A 24,997-nucleotide genomic window follows, 5' to 3' on the forward strand; every position below is an offset into this window, starting at 1 on the left:
AGGCGAGAGCAGGTATGGGGAGAGCGTCCTAGAGGCAGTGGAAGTGCCAAGTACCACCTAAACCCAGCCCCACTGCGGTCTACCGCCAAAGCCCCTGGCGCCAGTGTTGCTTCAGCTGCTAGTAGTTAGTGCTCCTTTACTTGGAACCGGTCTCAGCTCCTGGGAGCAACATGGTGCCGCGAGGACTCCCTACTCACCGCCCCTTGTCTCCCGGCGACTGAGATCCGCATGCACCCTACTCCCAGCCCAATTTACCGTCCTTCAAGGCTCACGAGGCTCTGGGCGCAGGGTCAACGTGGGCGTGGGCGGGGGGGGGGAGTTGGGGGGGGAGGGCGGGGAGCTTTTCCGGGAAGGGGCCCAGCGGGGTCTTGGCTGGAGGCCCCGTTAGCCACGGCCCAGGACCCCAGGGTGGGAGAGTGAACCGAGAGGTACTCGTGCCTGGAGCGGTTGCAAACTCCTCAGTCACGGGGAAGAAAGTGGGCTCAGAGGCACCTGGGGGAAGGGGCCTCCGCCCTGCCCTCCTCTCAGGTGCTGGGGCCTAGAGGGGGTGCGGCTGCCCTGCGGAAGGCGGGAACCAGGACGCGGTGCCGGCTGGACCCCCGCCTCCCCCGCCTCTCGGTGGGGGGCGGCCCCGCCGGGGCGGAGGAGGGGAGAGGGTCGGCGCGGGGGCTCTCCCTCCCGGGGAGGGGCCCCCACCCCACCCCCACCCCACCCCACCCCCACGCCCGCGGGGACCCGACGCGCGTGTCCGGAGGAGGCCGGCGTCCAGCAGATGCACGCGGTGCGGAGGGGGCGGGGGAGAGGCGGGGAGGAGAAAGCCCACAGCTAGACGCGTCGCCGAGCTCCGGGCTCGGCTTGAATGGAAGGAGCCCGCGCCCGCGGAGCGCCGCGGGGACCCGGGACAGCGCGGCCGGCAGGCGGGGCGCGGGGCCGCGGCAGGTACTCGGCGCGGGCGGCCGGGTGGGCCGGGGCGGCGCCGGGCGGGGGCGGCGGCCGGGGCGCGGCCCCCGCGGTGGGCTCGGCTCCCGCAGCAGCTGCCCCGGGCCGGCCGCCGCACTCGCCCCCGGGGCAGCCCTGCGCCCCGCGCGCCCGGCAGCCCCCCGCGGCCCCGCGGCCCCTCCGCGCTCGCGGCCGGGGCGGGGGCCTTCCCTCCTCGCCGGCCCGAGACTGCCCCCCCCCCCGCTGCGCACATCTGGAAGGAATCTGAGGGCGGATGGGAGGCGGAGTGAGAGGACCGGGCGGCGCAGGGAACGCGGGGGCAGGTGGCAGCGGCGAGGGGCGTGGACCCCCGCCCCAGCTCGCCAGCCAGCCCTCCCTTCGACCCGGTTACAGGCAGAGAAACTGAGGCCCGGAGGGGGCTGAGCCGCGCACTCCCCGGGCCGGAGCTCTCGGCCCGCACCTGGTGTCCGTCTGTCGGTCTGCGCGGCGGCCTCCCCGCGGGGACAGGGGGCGGAAGGCCGGGGTTCAGGTCCCAGAACCGCCAGGCTGGGGCGGGGGCTGGGATACCTGATGCGCCGCGGGGTGGAAGACGGGGTGGCGGCGGGGCGAGCCCCTGGCAGCCCCTGGGGCGCGGGGCGCGGGCAGTGGCAGCCGGAGCTTGAGCAGGCGCCGGACGAGGTGCGGGGGCTCGGACCGTCCCTGGTCCCCAAGGCGCGGAGGGATGCGCGCCTGGCGCCGGGAGGCCATCGCCGACCTGTTGAGGCCCGCACCCCCGAGCTGCTGCTCTCGGGCTGCGGGCGCGCGGGGGCGGGGGTGGGAGGGCAGTGGAACCGTGGCCCAGCGGCTCCGAGGCACCCCTGCTGGGAACCGCCGCAGCCCCCTGCGGAGGAGGCGCACGGCCCCTTTTAGGGCTCCGGGCCCACTGCTCCAGCGTGAGTGCAAGTTAAGAAGTGTTAGATTCACATGACTGTGTTCGCGAAATCTTGCGGGAACATACTTTGTTCTTTTTAATCTGAATCTTTGGGAATGGGTGACTAATAGTGGCCTAAAGGTGCTGTAGAGTCATACATAAGACCTCTGACCATGAGCTGCCTGGTACCCTTGACAGCTCCCTATCACCGGCACCTTAGCCTAGAGGCTGACACCCTTGGAGACTTGGTCCTCCAGCCCTAACCTCATCCCCTGCCTCATCCCTTCTTTAAAGGCACCTCCTTCCCCCCCACCCCCCAACACTGTGCCTTTGCTCATGCCCTTCCCTCTGTCTGGAGTACTCTTCCTCCCCTTTGTCTGCCTGGAGAGCTCCTACTCGGCCTCCAGGAGCAGTTCAAGGTTCTGGGCAGGAGTCAGAAGACACAGATTCTAGTTCTGGCTGTAACCTCAACATACTAATCTGTAAACTGGGCGGGGGCGGGACAGACCGATAATGATGCAAATCGTTTCCAACTCTACCTTTCACAAATTCATCTCTGCACTCAGCAAACCTTTCCTGAGCACCCACTCTATGCCTGGGGAGTCTGGAAAGGCTTCCCTGAATCATGCAAGCTGCAGCGGGCCAGGGGTGCTGTGCAAGCACTAAAGAACTTCCTAACCCGGTCAAGGAAGGGGCAACAGCTTCTCAGAGCAGGGGCATTTGAGTAGGAGTTTGCTGGGGATGGGCAGTAATGGGAGCCCTTTGGGGCTTGAGTTTCCTATCTCCAGAGTAGGAAGACTCTTAGTTTGGGGATTTCTAGTAGAGATGATAAGATGCAGCTGTCTGGGGCCCGGCACAAAGCAGGTGATTAGTGAATTTTTACTATATTTGAGTGGAGGAGGAAGCTACCACTAGAGACTGAGGATCTGTGTTCTGGTTTGGGTTTCCCTTCCCTTTCCTTCTTCTAGTCTTGCCTTAATCCCCCATGTAAGCCCTTCTGGGCCTTGAGGTTTGGTTCCTCAGGGGTGCTAGGTGGGGTGAGAGGCAGCAGGTCACAGGGACCTCCTTGGGAATAGTAACCCCGTGTGTCGCACTTGCTCAACACCAACGTCAGATGGACATGTCATTTCATTTAACCCTCATGAGGATTGTCCAGACTTGTAGAGGCTCAGGTGGTGAAGTGCTTTGTCCAGACTCACACAGCAGTCAGGAGGGGAACCCAATCCTGCTGTTGCAAAAGCACTCCCCCTGAGAAAGAGCTCAGGGCAGGCCGAGCTGCCCCTCTCAGTAGCCACTTGCTGTCCACTTGCTGTCCCAGTGGTGTGAGTTGTTCGTCACCAGGGGGCCCCTCACTTAGGACTCCTAGAGCCAAGGGGCCTGCTCTTTCCACTGCTCTTCCACACACAGCTCCCAACTTGGCCGAGCACACAGAGGGTCTTTAGGGGCTAATCTCGCTCAACATTATTAGAACAACAGCAACAACAGGTTGAGACTCAGAAGGGCCATGATGTAGCCAAGGTCATACAGAAAAGCAGGTGGTGGAGCTGAGGCTGCCCAGGATCCCAAGGTCCAGAGGAGGAGACAGGACTCTCCAAGCCCTGTCTGATCTTCCTCCCTCTCCTGTGAATCCAGCTCCTCCTCACCATCCCAGCACCTCTCTCTGCCCAGACCAGGCTTACTAACCATTGCCCATACTATTGCACAGCCTTGGAGAACTCCCCACTGCTCCATCCATAAACCTGCCTATGGCACACTCCTGCTCTGCAGTGGCTCCTCATTCGTCCTGAGATCTTGAGATAAGGATCGCTCTCCCTAACCTGGCTTCCAAGTCCCTTCTTAGCTGGACTACCCACCTGCATCCTTCCCAGTCCCCAATACCTGGCAGACACTCTAGCAAGCTCTGTGGAGGTCACCAATGGGCTCTCTTGCACCTGTGTCTTTGTAGGTTCTTCCCTCCTTGCTTATGTCACCCTCTCCCTTTTTCAGCCTCCCGATATTCAGCCTTCATGACTAGATAAGGCATCATTTCTTCGGAGAAGTCTTCTTGACCTCAGGCAAGGTTAGCTCTCCTCTGGCCCCCTGTGGACTCTAGCTTCCCTCCATCATACCTCTGATGACACTGGGCCTATAATGCTCATTGTACATCTAGCGTCCATGCCATCACTGCCTGATAGAAATATAATGTGAGCAGTGAATGCAAGCCATGTAGGCAATGTGAAGCTACATTAAAAAAATAAAATGAGGGCAGCCCAGATGGCTCAGCAGTTTGGCACTGTCTTCCGTCCAGGGCGTGATCCCAGAGACCCGGGATTGAGTCCCGCACTGGGCTTCCTGCGTGGAGTCTGCTTCTCCTTCTGCCTATGTCTCTGCCTCTCTCTGTGTGTGTGTGTGTGTGTGTGTGTGTGTCTATGAATAAATAAAATACTTTAAAAAATAAAATGAAACAGATAAAATTAATTTTAGTAATTTATTTAACTCAATTATTTGAAATATATTACTATAAAATTAATATTTATGAGATAGTATTAATATTAATAATATATTTTACATCCTCATTTTATTTATTTATTCATGAGAAACCAGAGAGAGAGAGAGAGAGAGAGAGGCAGAGGGAGAAGCAGGCTCCATGCAGGGAGCCCGACGTGGGACTCGATCCCGGGTCTCCAGGATCATGCCTTGGGCCGAAGGCGGCGCTAAACCGCTGAGCCACCTGGGCTGCCCTTACATCCTCTTTTGTACTAGTCTTTGGAATCCGTGCACACTGCGTTTTATACTTACAGTACCTTTCAACTTAGACTAGCCACATTTCAAGTGCTGGGTAGCTGCATATGGCCACCACATTGGATAGGGCAGGTATGAACTTTTTAAGGGCAAGAGTCAAACTTCAATGGTCTCTGTGGGTCTCTAGTGCCCAGCTGTGCTTGGCCCAGGGGAGAGCCCAGGGGCATCATGGTTAAGGCCCTTGGCTGGAGCTCAGCATCACCACTTAACAGCTGTGTCCCACTGGCCAATCCCGTTGGGCTGCAGCTCCCTTGACTATAAAGTGATGGTGGTAACATTTCAATATGGTTCATAATGTTAATATAAAGTATTTTTAAGTTACAAATTAAAGGGGAGGGAGGAAAACTAGCTGGTCTAGTGAGTACACAAGATAATGTGGGGAGGACCCTTCTCCCTGGCCTCCTGCCCTTGTTGATTTGGGGCTTAGGCCTGTGCCCACACTCCCCCTCCCAGAACCCTGGTCTGGGGTCACACAGACAGGCAGAGAGGGGGACTCTGGTCTAATGTTTCTAGGAGCTGAAGGCTGTTGTTGAGCTAGTTGGGGGGCGGGGAGGGAAGGGTTATAATGTACGTGGGAATGATGGTCTGTAGACCGTTGGAGGCTGAATTGCCCATTTGGTCAGGGGATGGGGCAGCAGGGGAGTGACAGCGTGGGCATAGGGCCAGGGTGTTCCCTGCCAACTGTTCCCTGGGGCCCGGGAGCTGTGCATGTACTAGGTCCCTGGTTTCCTGCCAGGCCAGTGGCTGAGGCCTAGTCTGCTTTAGGCCTCACGGACCTAGATGGATTCAAGGATGCTGCCCCTCTTCTACTACTCACACCTTTCTCTCTGGGGCCTCACAGGACTCACTCCATCTGGGGTGGAGGGTGGGGCAGGCGTTACTGTCCTGGCTCTGCTGCCCCCTCTAGTCTGAGGGCAGGGCAATTTGCCAGCTTGCATGTGTCTCTTGCACCAGCACAGGGCTGAGGGCAGAGGGGACTTCACCTTGGAGAGGGGGCTGGGCAGCGAGTGAGACAAAGCATTGTCTGAAATGCCATTACAGCCTCAGGGCAGCCAGAATTCATAGGAGGCCAGAGTCTGCAAAGCTGTGGGGAGGTGGGCCTGGGGCTAGACTGCAAACACCAGGCAGGATCTAGGCAAGAGAAGGGGAAGCCTCAGGGGGGCTCTGGAGTGGGCAGGGCCTGTGATATTAGTGGTACAAAGAGCGAACATTTAGTGAGCACTCACGGTGCACAGTATGCGCCTCTCTGACTCTCCCAGTCTCCCCACGAGGGCAGCTCTGGTAACCTCTGTGGATGGGTGAGGAAGCCGAGGTTTAGTGGGTGACTTGCCCAAGGTCAACCGAGAGCCCGAGCTGACTGCAGCCCCAGCATCTGGCTCCAGCGCCCGCCTTCCTAACCAGACCTCAGCAGCAGTGGCAAGCTTCCCGTCTCCTCAGGCCCAGCAACTCAGACCTTTGTATCTGCCGAGGTGTGGTTCTTAATCCAGTGCCAGCACGAGAGCCTCAGACTGAGGCATACCTCCACCCCCCCCCAGCCCCCACCACCACCACCCAGGGCCAAGTGCTTGCCATGTACCTGCATTTGTGGTGACCACACCTCATCACCTAGGAGGTGCCAGGCGCTGCACATCTCTTACCTTGGTGACTCCTTGTAGATGCTGTGGTTTGGGATGTATCATTGCATTGTCAGATGAAGAGAGAGGCTCAGGGAGGTCAGAGATGCTAAGTGCTGGAGAGGGACTCCCACTGGGGTCTGTGGGATTCTAGAGTCCATGCACCTGAGCTGTGGCCTCTCACAACTTAGCATTTCCCAGAGATGTTTGCTAAGTGAGTTTCTGTAAAAAGAACTCCAGGGACTGGCTCGGAGCCAAGCTAGTCCCCTGCGCTGCCTAGAAGATAGGGACCCTTGCATCTTCCTTGTGGCCTGAGGCCATCCCCACTCCTCCTCCCCTGCTGCCCTAGGGGACCATGCTGAGGGGTGGTCTTTTGCAGGTAGCAGTCAGGTGAGCTCAGTAGGCTCTGGTGAGGCCAGCTGAGGTTGTGAACATCAGGAAGAGGCTTAGAAGGTCCTGGAGAATGGCAGCAGCTTTTCAGTGGAGGCCTGCTCTGTGCCTGGCTCTGCGCTGGGCCTCCACCCGGACACTGAGAGGCTCACAGTCCTCTGCGGGAGAAAGATAACTTCGCGTATTCACAGCCTGACCCAACTCATGCCATGCCCCATGAGAGCCCTGGGTCAGCTCAGGGTCTTTCAGGGTATTCCAGGGGGTGCAATGGCTACACTGATTCTTAGAGAAGTTGCTGCCTGCACAAAAAGGGGCAGGGAGTTCCAGGCAGAAGGAACAGCATGTGCAAAGGCCTAGAGACAGGATCTCCTGGGTAGACCTAACTAGGGTGGGGGTATTAGAAGAGAGACAGGGTCAAGTCCTGAACATCCTAGAATAGTAAGCTGAAGAGACCAGATGCACCCTGCTGGTGCTGGCTCCATGGCTCTGGAGGAAGTAAGAGCCTCCCAGTGCTGCCCATGCCGGGGCAGCAAGAGCTTGGCAAAGTCCTGCCAGTCACAGTTTGTCCCCAGGCTCAGCTTCCCCTTCTATGAAGTGGGGGTAAAGATGCCTTGGGGCCAGGCCTGGTAAGGGTGCTGACTTGCCTGAGGACAGGGCTTCACCTCATCCCTCCAGAGGGCAGCTCTGATGACGGGGAGGCGGGTGGAGCAGAAGTGTAGCAGTGAGCAGATCAGATGCGTGCCCAGAAGCCTCTAGTAGGCTCTGTCTTGTGCCCAGGCAGGCCCCAGTGTGAACAATGTGGGTCCCCCAGCCCTGTGTCCACTGCACCTGCCAGGTGAGGCCTGACTTAAGTCCTCCCACAGGTACCATGGCCTGGAGCGGGGTGCTGTTGATCCTCTTGCTGCTGCCACCGCAGCTGCAGCTGGGACCAGTAGGCATGGCGAGGTCGCCGGGCTTTGGCCGAAGTGGGGCCCACAGCCTGAGCCCTGAAGAGAATGAATTTGTGGAGGAGGAGCCAGTGTTGGTTCTGAGTCCCGAGGAGCTGGGGCCCGGCCCTGCCACCATCAACTGCCCCCGCGACTGTGCCTGCTCCCAGGAAGGTGTCGTGGACTGTGGTGGCATAGACCTGCGCGAATTCCCAGGGGACCTTCCTGAGCACACCAACCACCTGTCTCTGCAGGTGACATGGGCACTACAGTCACGGTCACAGGGGTGGGCCCCTAAGCTCGTGGCTCCTGTCCCCACCCACAATGCTCATAGCCCCCTGCTTGTCCAGACCCCCAGACACAGGGCGCTAGGGCACTCCCTGCTCCAACGTCCTGGTCACAGAGTACTGTGCTATTACAACTGCTTTGTTTTGCTTGGAGGAGTCTGGGCTGAGACCCATAAATAGAGTCAGACCCTGTGAAAAATGGACACAGATCTGCCCAGCGGCTGACCCTCTGAATGGGCAGGATGCCCTGGACACCCAGGCCAGGAAAATAAGAGAAAGTGGATCTGATAGGGTGCTCTGCGGGCTCAGAAGATAGAGTCCACTCTCTGGCTGGGGTACAGGCGAGATTGTGAGAATCGGGACACAGTGTTCCAGACGGGGATTCTGGGGCAGTGGGTGCACCCATGTACGGTTTTGTGCGGCCCTGGGGCAGAGGGAGAGGCTGTTCTACTCATCTCAAGAGGTCAAGCCCAGTGAAGGAAAGGGACCTGCCCGTGGTCACCCAAACTGATGCGTCCAGGTTGAGGGCAGAGGGAGTTCAAGGCCAGGGTGACCTGTGGAAGAAAGGGACAAGTTAAGGCAACACTTACTGTTGGTTCATTCATGTCCCCTGGGTACCTGGTCTACACCTCAGGTGTTGCGTCAGGGGCTGGGCCTGGAGGGAGGACAGTCTGGGGGAAGGCAGAGATCTAAACAGATGAAGATAACAGATGGAGACAGAGGACTAGTGTGGTAGGGCCCAGAGCAGCTCCTAATCCAGCCCTCAATCCAATTCAGGAAGGCTTCTGGAGGAGGTGATACCCCACCCAGTATTTTTTTATTTATTTATTTATTTATTTATTTATTTATTTATTTATTTATTTATTTAAATTTTATTTTATTTTATTTTTAAATATTTTATTTATTTATGCATGAGAGATAGAGAGAGAGGCAGAGACACAGGCAGAGGGAGAAGCAGGCTCCATGCAGGGAGCCCGACGTGGAATTCGATCCCGGATCTCCGGGATCACACCCTGGGCTGAAGGCGGCGCTAAACCATGGAGCCACCTGGGCTGCACACATTACTGGCATTTTATTTTATTTTTTTATTTTATTTTTTAAAAGATTTTATCTATTTATTTATTAGAGAGAGAGAGAGAGGCAGAAACACAGGCAGAGGGAGAAGCAGGCTCCATGCAGGGAGGCCCATGCAGGACTCAATCCCTGGTCTCCAGGATCACACCCTGGGCCGAAGGCAGGCGCTAAACCACTGAGCCACCTAGGGATCCCCCACCCAGTGTTTTATTTATTTATTTTTAATATTTTATTTTTTATTTATTTATGATAGTCGCGCACAGAGAGAGAGAGAGAGAGAGAGAGGCAGAGACACAGGCAGAGGGAGAAGCAGGCTTCATGCACCGGGAGCCTGACGTGGGATTCGATCCCTGGTCTCCAGGACTGCGCCCCGGGCCAAAGGCAGGCGCTAAACCGCTGCGCCACCCAGGGATCCCCCCACCCAGTGTTTTAAAGCATTGCAGAAGGAGTGAGGACCACTGGTTCCCCCCCCCTCAGGAAAGGCAACCCAAAGTAGTTTCTGGCTTAGGTTGGGGAGAATGGGCTGGGGATGCCTGTCACCACATAGGAACATGGAGGGAGCAGGGGAGATGGCACTCCCAAGTTTGAACTGTCTGTAGATGCCCATGTATGGGCTCCTAGAAGGCAGGACCTGCATGCCTCCCATACTGAGGCCCAGGCCTGGCCCAGCCCCAGGTCTGTCTGTGTGAACCCCAACAGAGGGACTGGCTCCTGGGACAGGAGTGGGGGTGGGCCTCTGGTGAGGATGCTTCCTCACCACCCCGTCCCCCACTCCCCAGAACAACCAGCTGGAGAAGATCTACCCCCAGGAGCTCTCCAGGTTGCATCGACTGGAAACTCTGAACCTCCAGAACAACCGTCTGACTTCCCGAGGTGAGGGATCACCCAGAGCCTGGGACAGGGATGCCAGGCGGGGGACCAGGTGCCCATGGGAAGAGATCCACCCTGCAGACCCTAGGATATGGAAAACAGAGGGCTGGGCTGGCGGCTGCCTGAGAGCCACCACACCCCCAGGTGTCCCTGAGCTGGGTGTTGGATCAGGGGACAGACTTCAGAGAAGCTTGGATTGCCAGGGCCTTTGTCATGGACCAGTATGTTTACAGAAGGCCTTCAGAATCAAAGAGCTGTAGAATCCTCTAATTGTAAAAGGTTATATTTTTTCTGATATGAAAATAATTTATAATAGAAAATTTGGAAATGTAGAAAATGAAATGGAAAAGAAGAAATCCACTCATAATTCTGACACACGGAGTTCATCACTATTGATGAACTGGTCTATTGGTCTATCCACTTTTTAAAAAAACAGCTTTATTGAGGTATAACTTCTATACTGTGAGATTTATCCAATGTAAAAGTACAATTTGATGAGTTTGGGTAAGTTTATACAGTTGTACAACCATCACCACAATCCAATCTAGTCTTTTTTCTTTGTTTTTTTTTTAAATTCATAGCTGAACTTATAAGATAGATACTATACCATAACCACCATATAGCAGTTAGCACAGCAGCGTTTTTCAGGTTCCTAAAAACTCTCAGTGGCCATCATTTTACACAGCGGCAGAGACGCTGCACAGTTTATATAACTGTTCCCTCTCCTTAGATATTTGGGTGAGTCCCAGCATCTGAGGGTCCAGGAGCCCGGAACTGAGTGTCAGAGGCCGGCCTCTGGCCTGGAGGAGGGCCAGTTTGGTTGGGCTCCCAGTAACAGCTGAGTCCTGACACTACATCTGCCAGCTGGGGCAGGGGTGGGCTCGGGGGTTGGGAGGTGCCAGGGCCACAGCTCTGTGCTGCCCTGAGCTGGGTATCAGGAGGGTCAGAGAGACCCTTTAGGGCCATACCTCAGGGGAGCACTCCTTCCTGATGGGAAAGGATGGGCCTGGGTCCTCTGCCCTGTGGCCTGACCTTATGAAGACCCATTCCCACCGAGGTGGCTCTGAGCGAGTAAAGGATTGGTCATTTCTGAGCCCTTTCCACTTGCTCCTCTGAGCAGCGGTGGGGGTGGTGAGCAAGGGAAAAAGGGGGCTGGGCAGGCCTGCTGGGACTGGTTGGGAAGGGATCAGAATCCAACCTGTCTCGGGGCGGGGGCGGCTCCCCAGTCCTGGCAAGTGGGGTGGGCACTGGGTGGGGGGGTTGGTGGTGGCGTGCTCCCCTGTAGCATCTCCTTCATCCAGGGCTCTGACCGATGCCTGTCCTTTGAAGGGCTCCCGGAGGAGGCGTTTGAGCATCTGACCAATCTCAATTACCTGTACTTGGCCAATAACAAGGTAAGGGGACCCCCGGTGTCTGGGGCTGAGCTCTGGGAACTTTCACCAGGGCCTTTTCTAGGGTGGCCACTGGGTCCCAACTACTGTTCACACGTGGACCTGGTGAGACCCCACACCTTAATGCAGGGTATCAGAATGGCCAGAATGAAAACAGAGGCCTAGGCCTTCCAGAAGTGTGGGGGGTGACAGCTCATTCCCACCAGGGAGGGAGTCCATGGAGTGCTTCTCGGAGGAGGTGACAGTTGAGCAGGCCATGAAGGCTAACAGGATTTCAGCCGGGGGCCCCATGGGGGAGGCACCGCGGAAGAGGCAACATGAGGAAAGGCAGAGGCACTCAACTTCAAAATAGCTGGTGTGCCCCAGGGCTCTGGCCCGGCCACTTCTCTCAGAGCTCTCTTGAGGTGCCTCGTCCCCTCCCCAGGGCATTAGCACCCATCTGCATCATGGCCGTGTCCAGTGGCCATCCCCACCCATCCCACTCCTCCCACTTGAGACTCCTTGATGCCTGCCCTAGATGTCCAATGGAAGTGGGACTCTGCTTCCCTCCTGCGTGCCCCCCCCCACCTCTATAAGCACCCCGCTCTATATCTGCAACCACCAAAGCACCACTCATCTGAGCCACAAACCCCGGGGTGCCTTGGTCACCCGCAGCAAGCCTGCACTCCCCTCTCGGCCTGGTCCACCAACCGCACCTGCAACGCACCGGGACAGCCCTGCTTCCTCATTTGCAGCTCCTTCTCAGAGTGGCCAGAGTGATCTTTTAAAATCATGCCTGCTTCCACCCTCCATCCCCACCCCCTGCCAGCTCAGATACTTGAGGCTTCACTTTCCACCCAGAATGAAAACCACGCTCCTCCCCATGGCTGTGGTCAGAGGACCTGTGGTCGGAGGGCCTCTGTGTGGACCTCACAACACCCTTCCCACTCCCTCCCTCTCCTCCAGCTCCCAAACGTGGCAACCCCCAAGTGGGACCTGCACTCACCACCCCTGTTGCCACAGGTGCTTGCCCCTCAGATGGCATGAGCGGGAGGCCTTCATGCCCAAAGTGTCACCTGGTTCCTGAGCACCCAACCCAGTTATTCTGTCTCCAGTCTGTTTTAGCTTGTTAACACTATCAGATGCTTTTGTTCCTTGTTTCTTGTCTTCTCCACTAAGATGTAAGCTTTGGGGGGTAGGAATGGGGGCATTTCTCTGTTTTGTTCCCCAGGACATGTCTAGCACCTGGACCCAGGCCTGCAGTGAGGGGAGGGGGCAGGAGGACAGGCAGGGCCAGGGACAGGCCTAGACGGCTTGGAATGTTCAGGGATGCGGAAAGCCATGGAGGTTTGGTTTTTGTGTTATCAGGGGAGTGGGATGGGTTCCCAGTTTATTTACTTTATTTTTTAAAAGATTTTATTCATTTGAGAGAGAGAGAGCATGAGCAGAGGGGAGCAACAGAGGGAGAGGGAGAAGCAGGCTCCCTGCTGAGCAGGGAGCCTGATGCAGGATTCAATCCAAGGACCCTGGGATCATGACCTGAGCTAAAGGCAGACACTTAACCAACTGAGCCACCAGGCACCCTGGGTTTCCAGTTTAGAAATATGGCTCTGGTTATAAGGAGGTGACAAATTGAAGGGGCCCGGATGAGTAGCAGGCAGTGGGACCCAGAGCTGGCCTCTATCCCAACTTTTCCCTTTCCAGCTGACCTTGGCACCCCGATTCCTGCCAAACACCCTGATCAGTGTGGACTTTGCTGCCAACTATCTCACCAAGATCTATGGGCTCACCTTTGGCCAGAAGCCAAACTTGAGGTGAGAAGTCAGACAGGGGCCCTGGGCCCTGGCTGGGGAAGGAGAAAGAGCTGAGACAGACGCTCCCAGAGCAAGCCCGGCCAGGCTGTGGAGGAAGCCATGCTGGGTGGGCATCATGCCCCCGGCTCGGGGCTCTGGCAAGGAATGCCCAGGGCTGCAGGACCTGCAGGCTGGGAGGAATCTGTCCGGGAGGCAAGGACAGAGAGAGATGTCTGTGGAATTATGAGGAGCTGGGTGAGAGTTTTTCCCCTCCTCCTCCGGTCCCTGGGGGAAGGAAGCATCTTCCAACAGGCACAGCTGGCCCTTAGTGAGAGCTGCTTTGGGAGGAATGTGAGCAGGGCAGGGTGGTGCGGGGCGGGGGGCAGAGGAGATACTGACAACCCCCAGTGCTGCTTCTCTCCCCAAATCTGTCACCCCACTCAATTCTTTCCATACCCTGAAGGAGCTGGGGTGGCTGTATGTGGTTCCATCCTGCAGATGAGAGGGCTGAGGCCCAAGATATAACACAGCAAGAATGAGTTATATCTTCTGTTTAGAATATCTTGTGTTGAAACATCTTACATTTCTCTTATTTCTGACCTTGGTCCCTCTAATATGTGAGCTGCATGACAGCAGGGTCTTGTTGGTTGTGTCCACTGCTTTTATCTTTAGAGTCTAGAAGAGTCCTGGCACGTAGGAGCACTCACTATATATGTGCTGAATGAATGAGAGGTTACGTCCTCTGAGCCAGGCCCTGGACTGGACACTTGAGATGAAGAGGTGGCAGGGAGAATCCCCATGTACGGGAAGACCCACAGAACTCAGAACCAGCTGCGTGGGGCTGACAGGCAGGGATTCTGGGGCTGCAACAGTCAGGGCGTGACTGAGGACCTTGAAGGGTATGGAGGGGCACAGACAGGGGGGTGGGAAATCCCCTTTCTGCCACAGATGTGTGGGGCAGCCTCTGGTGGGTCCTTAGTCTCCTTGGCTGTGCAAGGGGGACCGGATCAGGGGGGTCTGAGGTTCTTCAAATGGGAGGACGGTACCCTGGGCCCCAGCCCTGACCTGAGCAAGGTCTGAAGGCTGATCAGGTGAGCTGGTACGGGGGCTTGAGGACTTGTGCCTCATCCCCCAGGTCCGTGTACCTACACAACAACAAGCTGGCGGATGCTGGGCTGCCGGACAACATGTTCAATGGCTCCAGCAATGTCGAGATCCTCATTCTGTCCAGCAACTTCCTGCGCCACGTGCCCAAGCACCTGCCGCCTGCGCTCTATAAGCTGCACCTCAAGGTGGGAGGAAGAGTGTGTGGAGGGGCAGCCGAAAAGCAGGGACCTGCAGTGGGGGAAGAGCCCAGGTCCACTGAGGCACAGTGGGGAGGCTGTGGGGCCTCGGGCACAGTGTCTGCTGTGGAGAACGAGGCAGAAGCCTGGGGAGCTGGCTGTCCCTATCACATGCAGGGTGCTCCAAGCCACAGGCCCTTCCCCTGGCTCCCCTGCCCCCTCTCATTCCGAGGCTCTGCCCTGGCCCCTTGGCCATCCCTCATGCTGCCCTCCCAACCATCCCGTCCCTCAGAACAACAAGCTGGAGAAGATCCCACCAGGCGCCTTCAGTGAGCTGAGCCACTTGCGTGAGTTGTACCTGCAGAACAACTACCTGACCGACGAGGGCCTGGACAATGAGACCTTCTGGTGAGCCCCGGCTGGGCCGTCCATGTGAGCTCCGTGCCGGGGAAGCTGCTCCTGGGGCCCACGCAGCCAGGTCCTCTCATACACACCCAGCCCCCGGGCCTTGGCCAGCTTCCCAGAGAGGGCACCATGGGGCTTGTGCCTCTGCTGACAGGTCTGTCCCCCAGCATGAGTGATGTGTATGGACAAGGCCAGAATTCCAGTGAGGCATCTTCAGAGGCTGGCTTCGTGGTACAAAGTTGAAACGAATATACTTGTTAAAGGCAAATATATTCTCATGTTTTAGGTCCAGGGTAGCTACAAAAGGCCTTAGACGGTCTTCAAAGAAGCTCCTTCATGACAGAAGCCATGCTAGATCCTTCCTCCACCAATAGGGCATTGAATAAACCCAGGGAGAGTCTGGAGAGGACAGAGGTCCGCCAGTGGACCAGACAGGCGCCCAGCTGGGACGTGTTAGACCAGTGCCCCTGCCCCTCCCCCTGCCTCGGGACTAAGGGTGGACACAAGCACCCTGTGGGCCTCTGCCAACCATCCTTATTCCCACCCGCCGCAGGAAGCTCTCCAGCCTGGAATACCTGGATCTGTCCAGCAACAACCTGTCTCGGGTCCCGGCAGGGCTGCCGCGCAGCCTTGTGCTCCTGCACCTGGAGAAGAACGCCATCCGCAGCGTGGACGCCAACGTGCTGACGCCCATCCGCAGCCTCGAGTACCTGCTGCTGCATAGCAACCAGCTACACGCGCGCGGCATCCACCCGCGGGCCTTCCAGGGCCTCAAGCGGCTGCACACGGTACACCTGTACAACAACGCGCTGGAGCGCGTGCCCAGCGGCCTGCCCCGCCGCGTGCGCACACTCATGATCTTGCACAACCAGATCACCGGCATCGGCCGCGACGACTTCGCCACCACCTACTTCCTGGAGGAGCTCAACCTCAGCTACAACCGCATCACCAGCCCGCAGGTGCACCGCGACGCCTTCCGCAAGCTGCGCCTGCTGCGCTCGCTGGACCTGTCCGGTAACCGGCTGCACACCTTGCCCCCTGGGCTGCCGCGCAACGTGCACGTGCTGAAGGTCAAGCGCAATGAGCTGGCCGCCCTGGCACGCGGGGCGCTGGCTGGCATGGCCCAGCTGCGTGAGCTCTACCTCACCGGCAACCGGCTGCGCAGCCGGGCTCTGGGTCCCCGTGCCTGGGCCGACCTGGCCCGTCTGCAGGTGAGGGGAAAGGGGCGGGAGAGGATTGGGGCCGGCTCATGCCCGCGTGAGGGGCTGCTGGCATAGCTGAGCCCACGCATCTTGGCTCAGGTGAGGGGTGGGTAGGAGGGCCTGGCGGGGTGTGGGGTGACCTGCTAGACTGAGGAAAGGGAAGGTACGACTGGCATGCCTGGGTGCAGCAGGAAGGCCTAGTGTGGCCAGGCTGATCTCAGCACCTGCAGACTTGAGGAGGGCTGTGGAGATGAGGGGAGGTCATGGCTGCAGGTAGGGGGCTCACCCTCCAGGAAGACTGGGGGGTAGGGCCAGTTTGGTTGGCACTGGAGAGTCAAGCTCATCCATCTGAAGGCTCCGAAACAGGTGGCTGGGCTTGAGTGAGGGGAGGGCAGCTTGGCCTGGAAGGGAGGCTGCCCTCACCTGGTGCGGAGGGCTAGGGGAGGCTACCGGAGGCATACTGGGGCTGCTGAGTGGGTGTGACTGCTGTGGTCAGTCAGCAGGGATAGCTGGCTGTAGGTGACAGCTCCCACTCAGTGAGGGCCCAGAGGGAACTTGAGTAGAGAGATCTGGGAGGCAGGGCCTCAGTACTGCAAGGTCAGGAAATGCCCCCACTCCCCCACTCTGCTGCCCTGGACGGGGTGGGGGCAGAGGGGGGGCCTTCTTCCCAATAGCTTGCTCCTCCCTCTCTCTCAGGGCTTTACTCACATGTCACCTCCTTGGGAGGTCTTCCTTCACCACCCATCACCCTCCTCTGCTTTGTTTTTCTTCATAATCCTCATCTGTTCTAGGCATTAGGTCATCTGTCTGCTGGTTCGTTGCCTGCTCCTCTGCTAGAATGAGGGGCAGGCATTTTCGTCTGTTGTATTCACTGCTGGACCCAGGGACCTCTGCGTGCTAGGCTCTCAGTACATGTATTTTGGGAGAGCTGTCAGGATGAGGCTATCTGAGGGGAGTGCAGGGGAGAGCCCCCAGAGTAGGGGGCAGATGGGTGAGGGGAGATCAACATGGGAGCCAGGGGCAGCAGCTGGCCCTGTAGGAGCAGCTGGCTGTGGTCTCCTCACCCAGAGGGCCCTGCTGAGGGCCAGATGCCAGGATCCAGCTGCCTGGGCCGCTCCCTCTTGAGTTTTCCTCAGGAGTCCAGATCCCAGCGTCTTCTCCTCCACATCTGCTCCTCCTTCTGCATTTTCTAACTCTCTGTAGGGGGTGCCCACGGGAGACCTGGATGCTGACCCGAAACCCCTTTGTCACACCACCTGCCCCCACCCCTGGTACCCATCGTTAACTAAATTCTGCTAATTCTATCATCACATCTCTCAACTCACTATTTTCCATCCCTTCTGCCTGTACTCCAAGCCGAGACACCCCCACTTCTCACCTGAACCCCAGCTCCGTAGGACTCTCCACTCCCCTATACCATGTGCACTTGGTGGGTATCTTTAAAAAACACTCATTCACCTACACTCCTGCTCAGAACCCTTCTATGGCTCCCTGTTGCTCTTAGAACCCAGATCAGAATCCTTGCCACAGCTCTCAGGGCTGGTCTGCCTCTGCTCCCAGTCGAGCTCCCTAGTCTCCTAGGCATACTGGGCTTTATTTATACTGGCCCTGCTGCTGAAGCACAGCATCCTGGGAACACCTGCTCACTTGTTCTTCCCACAGCCTGTCCCAGGCCTCCCCTATGTGCAGACACAGCTCTAGAACTGAGGACCCGGCAGGGAGTAAGACAGATGAAGGGTCACTACCCTCCTAGAGTTTATAATATACTTAGGACTTAGCTCCCATTCCATCTCTTTCAGGAAGCCCTCAGTCATGGGCAGGTGCAGTCTGGGTGGATTCAGTCAGGGATGAGGTATCTGCAGAGGTTGGGGGTTCTTCTTCACACTGTTGGATCTTTCTATAAGCAGCTGCCCCCACCCTGCTTCAGAGCCCCGCTGATGCTGGCTGCTGTGCTCCCCTGGCCCAAGGCTGGGTCAGGCCGCTTCTTGGGCTCCCTCAGCACAGCCCAGTTCCACCAGTTGTTGTCATCAGATTTTGTGTCCATCTCCCCCACCCTAATCTCCAGTGCAGAGGCAGCCTCTCAGTGGATTCCATATCCCCAGCAGCCCTGGGCACCGAGGATGTTTGGAATGAATGAGGAAGTGCTAGAGCTGTGTGGAGGGAACATAGTGGGGAGCAGGGAGACCTGCTGGGTAAGAGAGATGACAGGGAGGCTCCCTAAGGTGTAAAGCTTGTTTTCCCCTTGAATCTTGAATCTAGATTCATGGCCCCAGTTTCCTGACCCTGAGCCCCCACCTGTCAGGGTGAGGAAGGGAGATTAGAGATGATGGAATCCACCTGTGCTTGCACAGGTGTGTGTGAGCGAGTGTATGCTGATGGCCTGAGGGGAAGGCAGTGAGCTGGACCCATGCACACATCTCCTGCCTACTGCATGTTTGTTCCTCCCTGGGAAAACCACCCCATTTTCCCTGGCCACCTGCTTCCTGCATTCTAGGCATGTGGTGACCCAGAAACTGACCAGCCTAGGACTGGCTGCCATGCCAGGGTTGCTGTGAGCCTCAAACGCTTGCTCCTCGTTCCTGCCCACATGGCCTTGAAGTCCATGAATGAGCAGCCACACTCATATGGACCCTCACCCCACCCCCACCCTCATCTGGTGTGGGAATATTCAAAGACTGGAGGATCCCTGGCCTCTGCCCTTTTAGGCCCTTTGGTCTGATGGGGGTGACAGGTGTGCTCAGGAGGAAGGACTTTGCCACCCAGATATCTTGGCTGTGAATTCATGTGGAAAGGCAGAAGGAGCTGGGTAGGACATATATCAGAACAAGGGTTTGGGTTCCAGCCTCAAATGGGCTGTGTGGCCTTAGATCTCTTAACCTCTCTGAGCCTCTGTTTCCTCTCCTGGAAAATGGAATAATTAGAGATCCCACCTCACAGGGTTATCATAAGATTTAGATAGGCAAAGGGGCTGGTGGGATCTTTGCAAGATGTTAAATGCTTTTACTCCCCTGGTCACTCATACAGCTGCTGGACATTGCTGGGAACCAACTCACAGAGATCCCTGAGGGGCTCCCCGAGTCACTCGAGTACCTGTACCTGCAGAACAACAAGATTAGCACCGTGCCTGCCAATGCCTTCGATTCCACACCCAACCTCAAAGGAATCTTTCTCAGGTAGGAGGTCCCCTGGGGGTGCTGCACAGGCCCCTCTGGGGTCAGCCTGGCTCCAGCAGGATAGCTGAGGCAGAGGGGAACAGCTCCCAGCTAGAGGGCAGTGTTTGAAGCCTGGCTTCATGCTGACTGGCTGCATGACCCTGGGTATATCCCAGAACCCCCCTCAGCCTCTGTTTCCTCAGCTCCCAAGGGTGGGGACAGTCCTAGCCAGGCCTGGTGAGGTTTATAGATTTATAGAAGGTCTTCAGAAACTTTAAAAAGCAGTGCATGTGGACATTATTGATGTTAATGTGGCAGGAAGGGGTATCAGAGGGCGCAGGTGATTGTTGTGTCCACAGCCGGCTGGGCTGTACCTGAGCAGGTGGCAGATGTTCAGGTCCTCACCGAGCTCTGGAGGTTTAGAATGATTCTTCTACTTTTTTTTTTTAAGAGAGAAAGAGGAGGGGGCAGAGGGGCAGAGGGAGAGAGAGAATCTCAAGCAGGCTCTAAGCCCAGCGTGGAGCTGGAGCCGGGGCTCAATCGCACAACCCTGAAGATCATGATCTGAGCTGAAATCAAGAGTCCAATGCTTAAGCGACTGAGCCACCCTAGAGTCAGATGCACCTTAGAATTATTCTAATGGGGGAGCCAACTCCCCAGGAAATGAGGAGCTTGGGTACAGCAGAGTCAGTGTGGTTCTGCCCAATACCCTCCCTAACCAGCCCTTGCACTTAAAGGGGCAGAGTGTGCACCTCCGGGGGACTGGTGGCCCAGCAGGCCCCAGGCTGGGTTGGGGAGGAGGGTGACCTGTGCCTTGGCTCATGTGGGGACTAAGGCCCAAAGAGATGAGGGGGCCGGATATCAGAGCCCAGCCTCTGCCTCCACTCAACCCGAGCACGTGCCTGGTCCAGCTTGACCCTGTCCTTGCCTTGGTGCCACCCTGCAGCCTCAGGTTTGGGATTAATCCCAGAGGGAGCTAATCCCAGGCAGAGAGGAGGCCCCCGTGACTGCCACCCCAGACCTGAGAGCTAGGTAGGTGGGGGCCTGCCCCTCACTGTATGAGATGAGTGGCCCAGGGTCCTCCCCTGCCCCCCCACCCCCCGCCCAAGCTATAGTTATATGGAATGGGAACAGCCGGGACTCTTCATGATGCCCTTGCTTCTCAGCACAGCCCCTGAAGCCCCCTGCCCCCACATCCCCTGCACCCCCTACCCTCACGCCCCCCTACATTCCCTGCCCCCACATACCCCCCGCCCTGCACCCCTTTTGTGCCTTCTATGCCATCTTCCTGGAAAGCTTATTCCCTCCTGTTCCCATTCTCAAGTGGGTGAGTGTGGGGACTCGAGGTTGGGCCTCTGGCACTGACCGCACTGACTACACAGGTTCAACAAGCTGGCTGTGGGCTCTGTGATGGAAAGTGCCTTCCGGAGGCTGAAGCACCTGCAGGTCTTGGACATAGAAGGCAACTTTGAGTTTGGTGACGTTTCCAAGGACCGGGGCCAGGTGGAGGAGGAAGAGGATGAGGAAGATGAGGATGACGAGGAGGAGGAAGAGGAGAGGCGATAGTGACAGGATGAACCAGATTTGATATAGGTAGGTGATCTGCGTGGGGGTACGTTAACCTCTCCCCATGTGTCCTGTCCCTGACCCCAGGACAGATCCTGGGTGAAGGCCTGGCAAGGCTGTGGGAAGCCAGCACGGGGGCGGGGGCAGGGGGGACTCCCGAGGGCGATGAGTGCCCTGATGGGACAGGCACAGGGGCTGGGATGGTGGGAGCAGGGAATGGATGTGAGGCCTAGGAGGAGGCTACTGCTGTGAGCCAAGCTGCAGGTGATAGGGGAGGCAGCAAGGATACAGACAAGCAGGGACTTCAGGGGGTTGGGGAGGAACAAGCGGACTCCAGAGGTCACAGTGGTCCCACTGGGCATGAGGTGAGGGAGAAGACAAGCCCCCAGAGTGAGCTCTTGGGGTCCCAGGTGGGTGAAAGTGCTGGGGGAGCAGATCTGTGGAGGTGGTAGGAATGTTGGGTTAGATGGGGAGGGGGCTGGATGTGTGGGGCTGGGGGTAGGGCCAGATATGTAGGATTGGGCTGGAGATGGGGGTCCAGACATCATCAGCCTGGAAATAGTACTAGGCTGCAACAGGCTGGGGGAGCAGGCTTGGGGAGAGCGAGAGGCCATGGCTGCGGCAGGGAAGCCTGCAGAAGGCACTGGAGGGGAGCAGCGAGGTAAGGAGGCAGGAAAGGCAGCCAAAGACAGAGGGGGAATCATGCACATATGCCACACGAGCACCCACGTGCACATGGGGCACCAACACATGTGTACCCACACTCACACACGTGTCTAAATGTGCATACACTCAGAGCACACACTTGCAGGACACATAGTGCATGTGGACACACACACAGGTGTTTCACGGTACATTCATGGTGCAGAACATGTACATGCTTGCACATACTTGGAGGATGTGTGTGTGTGTGTGTGTGTGTGTGTGTGTGTGACTACACACGTGCATCCCCAGGCACATAGGCCCTTGTGGAGAGAGCAGCTGTGTCAGTACTGCTGACAGACAGGTAGAGGTGAGCCCTTCAAGGACCCACCAGATTTATCCACGAGGAGCTCCCTGCCCCACCTCGCCGTGACCTCATGGGGAGGGCCGTCAGGGACAGTGCGGTGGACCCAAGGAGCCGACACAACCCTATCAAGAAGTTTAGCTGTGAAGAGATGAGATGAGAGGGTGGCAGGAGGGAAGGGGGTGAGAAGGTCCCCCCCAGCTCCATCTACCTTGTGCCCTTGTCAGAAACAGAGCTGTTGGAATGCTGGTGTTTGGGGGCGCTGGCCTGGATGGGGGTTAAAGACATGCAAGAGGAGAGGAGCAGGGAGGAGCTAGCCCTGTGGGGACAGTGGCAGGGACTGGCTCTGGCAGGAGGGGCCATGCTCCTTCCATGGTGGCAGGAGGGATGGGGGACCAAGTGGCTGCCGTCACACACAGGCTAGGGGCTTGGTGGCCGGACGTGATGTCACATCAGCCTGATGCCTTCAGCCTTCTGTTTTCTCTGTGCAGCAGGAAGTGCTCAGCAGACCGGGGTGGGTGTGGAGAAGATGGACCATTGGATCCATCCGTGGCGGGGTTTTTGGCCAGGTGTGTGGGACAGAAGGGTAAGGAATGAGGATGTTGAGGGTGTTAGCAAGAGAATGGCTGTAGTCATTGGGGATGCCAGGGGCCAGTCTGGGAAAGGAAGGAGGTATGGACCAGAGGGTGGGCGGGCAGGGCCTCAGTGGAAGGTCGGTGGAGGGTGGGCGCAGTGTGGGAGCAGCCAGGAGGAGAGGTGTGGTTGGAAGGGACTGTCAGAATGAGCTGCACTGGGGGGGTCACAGGCTCAGGCTGTGGCCATGGGAAGGGGCCTCTGGGCCACTGTTATGGCCCTGAATTAGAGCAGGGGCCTGGGGTAGAGAGGAGACGGCAGAGTGGTGGTGAGGACCCCGTGGGTGAGTGACAGAGGGTGAGGGGGCTGCCAGAAGACTGCATGGGGTGGTCACCCTAGCTTGGAGAACAGGCCCAGAGGCTGTGCTCAGGAGTCCCTGTCCTTTGCCGCCAGGGCCCGGGGATATGAAGGTGGAGGCGACCTCTCTAGGCTTTGTGCTGGGGCAGAGCCAGGGCTCAGTGATGTCAGTGAGGACGCTGTGGTCCTCAGAGGGGGCTCTGGGGTCCTGGGATGGGAGAGAACCTGCCCTCTCTGAGGGACATTGGCCTCGGGTGGGTCTGTTGAGCGGGGGCACTGGGAGGGACCCTGGGGAGTAGCTAGAGGGACCCAGAGGCCCTCTGGTGGATGCTGGGCCTGGCCTCGTCAGCAAGAACACCCCCAGCAGGTGGCCTGCTGGTTCTGGGCTCCCAGGGGCCACTTGCCCTCTGGCCTGTGGTTGCCTGGCTCTCCCAGAGTCCCCTCATGTGGGCCCCCTAGCTTTAATCCACCTCCCCAAAGCTGGCAGGTCTTCCCTGGCCTTCCTGACTCTTCCACGTGTTCTGCAGGACAACGGAGCACCAGACCCCTTTCTGCAGCACGTACCTGTGCCCTGTGAGCCCCAGTCGGCCATGTTCACAGACATACCCAGTGCCGCCCCCTCCAGCCCCTGTGACCTGCCACCACAACATAGGCCAGACACAGCCTCCCATCCCCACCCTGTTCCTGCAGCACCCACAGCCAGACATGTGCAGGCACCACGACACACCCACACCCTGCCGGCTGCATGGCACCCGCCACACAGCTCTACTCTCCACCCCACGCCCTCTGTTGCCATCATGTCATTGGACTCATGCAGACTCGGGAGGGTCTGACCCTGCCCTGGCACTCACAGGTGCCTACTCCCTTTGCCCTGGACCCACATGTGTACACACGCGTGCACAAAGACACACACACAAACACGTGTGCACACACATAGCCAAGTCACATGCAAACAGCCTTCTGTGGCCTCTGCCACCTACATATCTTGCCCCAGCCAGAACTGGCCAGAACAGCTTGCCATCTGCTCATCCGTCTGTCCGTCCGTCCACTGGAGAAGACAGAATTATCTTGGTGCTCTCTGTGGCCGGGTGCCTGCCACCCCCTGGAACCCACAGAAGCTGATTTTTGTTCCTTTTTCTCCCTGTGGGACTGTTGCCCTGGCCCCCAGGGTCACTCCCTGCCAGGTCCTGGCCGGCCACAGGCATGTCTTTGATGGAAGTCCCACTGAGGCCAGAGGGAAAGTCTCCTGGGGCTGCTGAGGCCTTGGGCACCTCAGGAGTGAGGTGGAGGGGCAGGGCCAGGCAGGGAGGAAGGGCCTAGCTGCCCTAATGACATATCTTTTGTTTCCCTTTGGGCCTGTGGGGAGTTCTGGGTACCTTTGAACTTTGAATTCTTTTTAAGAAAAAAATGATAAAGAACTCAAAGCTGATTTTTCTTGTTACAGAAAAGCTAATATAAAAGCATTACCCCTTTCTGGCAGCCCATGGCCGTGTCTGTGTGTGCTTCCTGCCGGGTGCTGGCTGGGTTGGTGCCCGGCTGAGTGGGGGCAGGGTACAAGCACCTCAGGGCCTGTCCAGACCAGCAGGAGTTGGCACAAAGTTCAGTCGTTGGACCCACGGAGTAATCACAAAGGCAGAGGTCCGGGCTGTGGGGGTTTAGTCACAAGTAAGGAGACCTGGAGGCCTGTGCAGCCCGTCACTTCGTGGGGGTCAGCAGGCCCGGCCAGGACCACCACACCGGGCCGGTGAGCTCGCTCTGCACTTCAAAGGCTGAGCATCTGAGCAGAACACCTACCGGCTTTGGGCTGCTCCGGCTCACCTGGAGGATCACCTGTGCACGGAGTGAGCGTTATGGATAGGGTGTGTCCCCAGGATGGCAGGGATGGGACAGAGCCTGGAGGCACACCTGAGAGAGCAGTCTACCTGGGGGGGCCCAGGTCTCTGCCTAGTGCTCCCACCACCCCAACAGGGCCAGAGCTGGCACCGGGAAGGGCAGCACCCGGCTCAGGGGCAAAGAAGAACCCCTGACAAGCAGAGCGGCTCCACGGTGGGTGAGACGCCCAGGAAGCAGTGCCCTCCCACTGCTGGAGGTGTGTGTCAGCACTCCTCCTGTCAAGCCCGATAAAGAGCAGATTCCAGGCTCCATTGCTCAAAAGGCCTAGGGATGTGACACAGGGAAGGGATGTTTAAGCCAGTCCTCACGGTCACAGGAATGATGGATAGCTTGACCTCTGGCCTCTCTTCAGTGATTAGGCCTTAATGAAAGAAGGATGCTCCCATAGTAGGCCCTGGAGTCCCTGGCCCTGCGGTGGAACGGGAGTCATGGATCAGGGCCCTTCCTGGATTCCCAGGCTACGGCCCTGGGAGGAGGATAGGAAGTCGTTCAGGAGTGAGGGCTGGGAGGGCAGGTGTCCTCCTGATTCTGAGTGACTTTGGGAAGCTCATCCCCTCACCCATCCTCAGTGTCTTCATGGGCTTCTCTGTGCAAGACCCAAGAGCCT

General features: G+C 57.8%; 1 protein-coding gene across 4 annotated transcripts; it reads left to right on the plus strand.

Annotated features, from left to right (window-relative positions):
- The first annotated feature begins 471 nt into the window (after positions 1-471).
- On the plus strand, positions 472-23,976 carry PODN (podocan). 4 transcript variants are annotated; one of them, XM_055306537.1, is made up of 12 exons: positions 809-939; positions 3,836-3,908; positions 7,497-7,813; positions 9,700-9,793; positions 11,120-11,184; positions 12,865-12,974; positions 14,089-14,245; positions 14,529-14,644; positions 15,195-15,852; positions 18,868-19,016; positions 20,378-20,588; positions 23,025-23,976. In XM_055306537.1, the coding sequence occupies exons 3-11, from the start codon at positions 7,502-7,504 to the stop codon at positions 20,559-20,561; spliced, it is 1,845 nt and encodes a 614-aa protein (XP_055162512.1). In that variant the 5' UTR covers positions 809-939; positions 3,836-3,908; positions 7,497-7,501; the 3' UTR covers positions 20,562-20,588; positions 23,025-23,976. The 4 variants fall into 4 exon arrangements, with proteins under 4 accessions (XP_055162514.1, XP_055162513.1, XP_055162512.1 ...); XM_055306539.1 differs by lacking the exons at positions 809-939; positions 3,836-3,908 and adding an exon at positions 472-528; XM_055306538.1 differs by lacking the exons at positions 809-939; positions 3,836-3,908 and adding an exon at positions 716-781.
- The last annotated feature ends 1,021 nt before the right edge of the window (positions 23,977-24,997 follow it).

Source organism: Nyctereutes procyonoides, unplaced genomic scaffold (genome assembly GCF_905146905.1).
Source record: "Nyctereutes procyonoides isolate TBG_1078 unplaced genomic scaffold, NYPRO_anot_genome, whole genome shotgun sequence".
Classification (NCBI taxonomy): domain Eukaryota; kingdom Metazoa; phylum Chordata; class Mammalia; order Carnivora; family Canidae; genus Nyctereutes; species Nyctereutes procyonoides.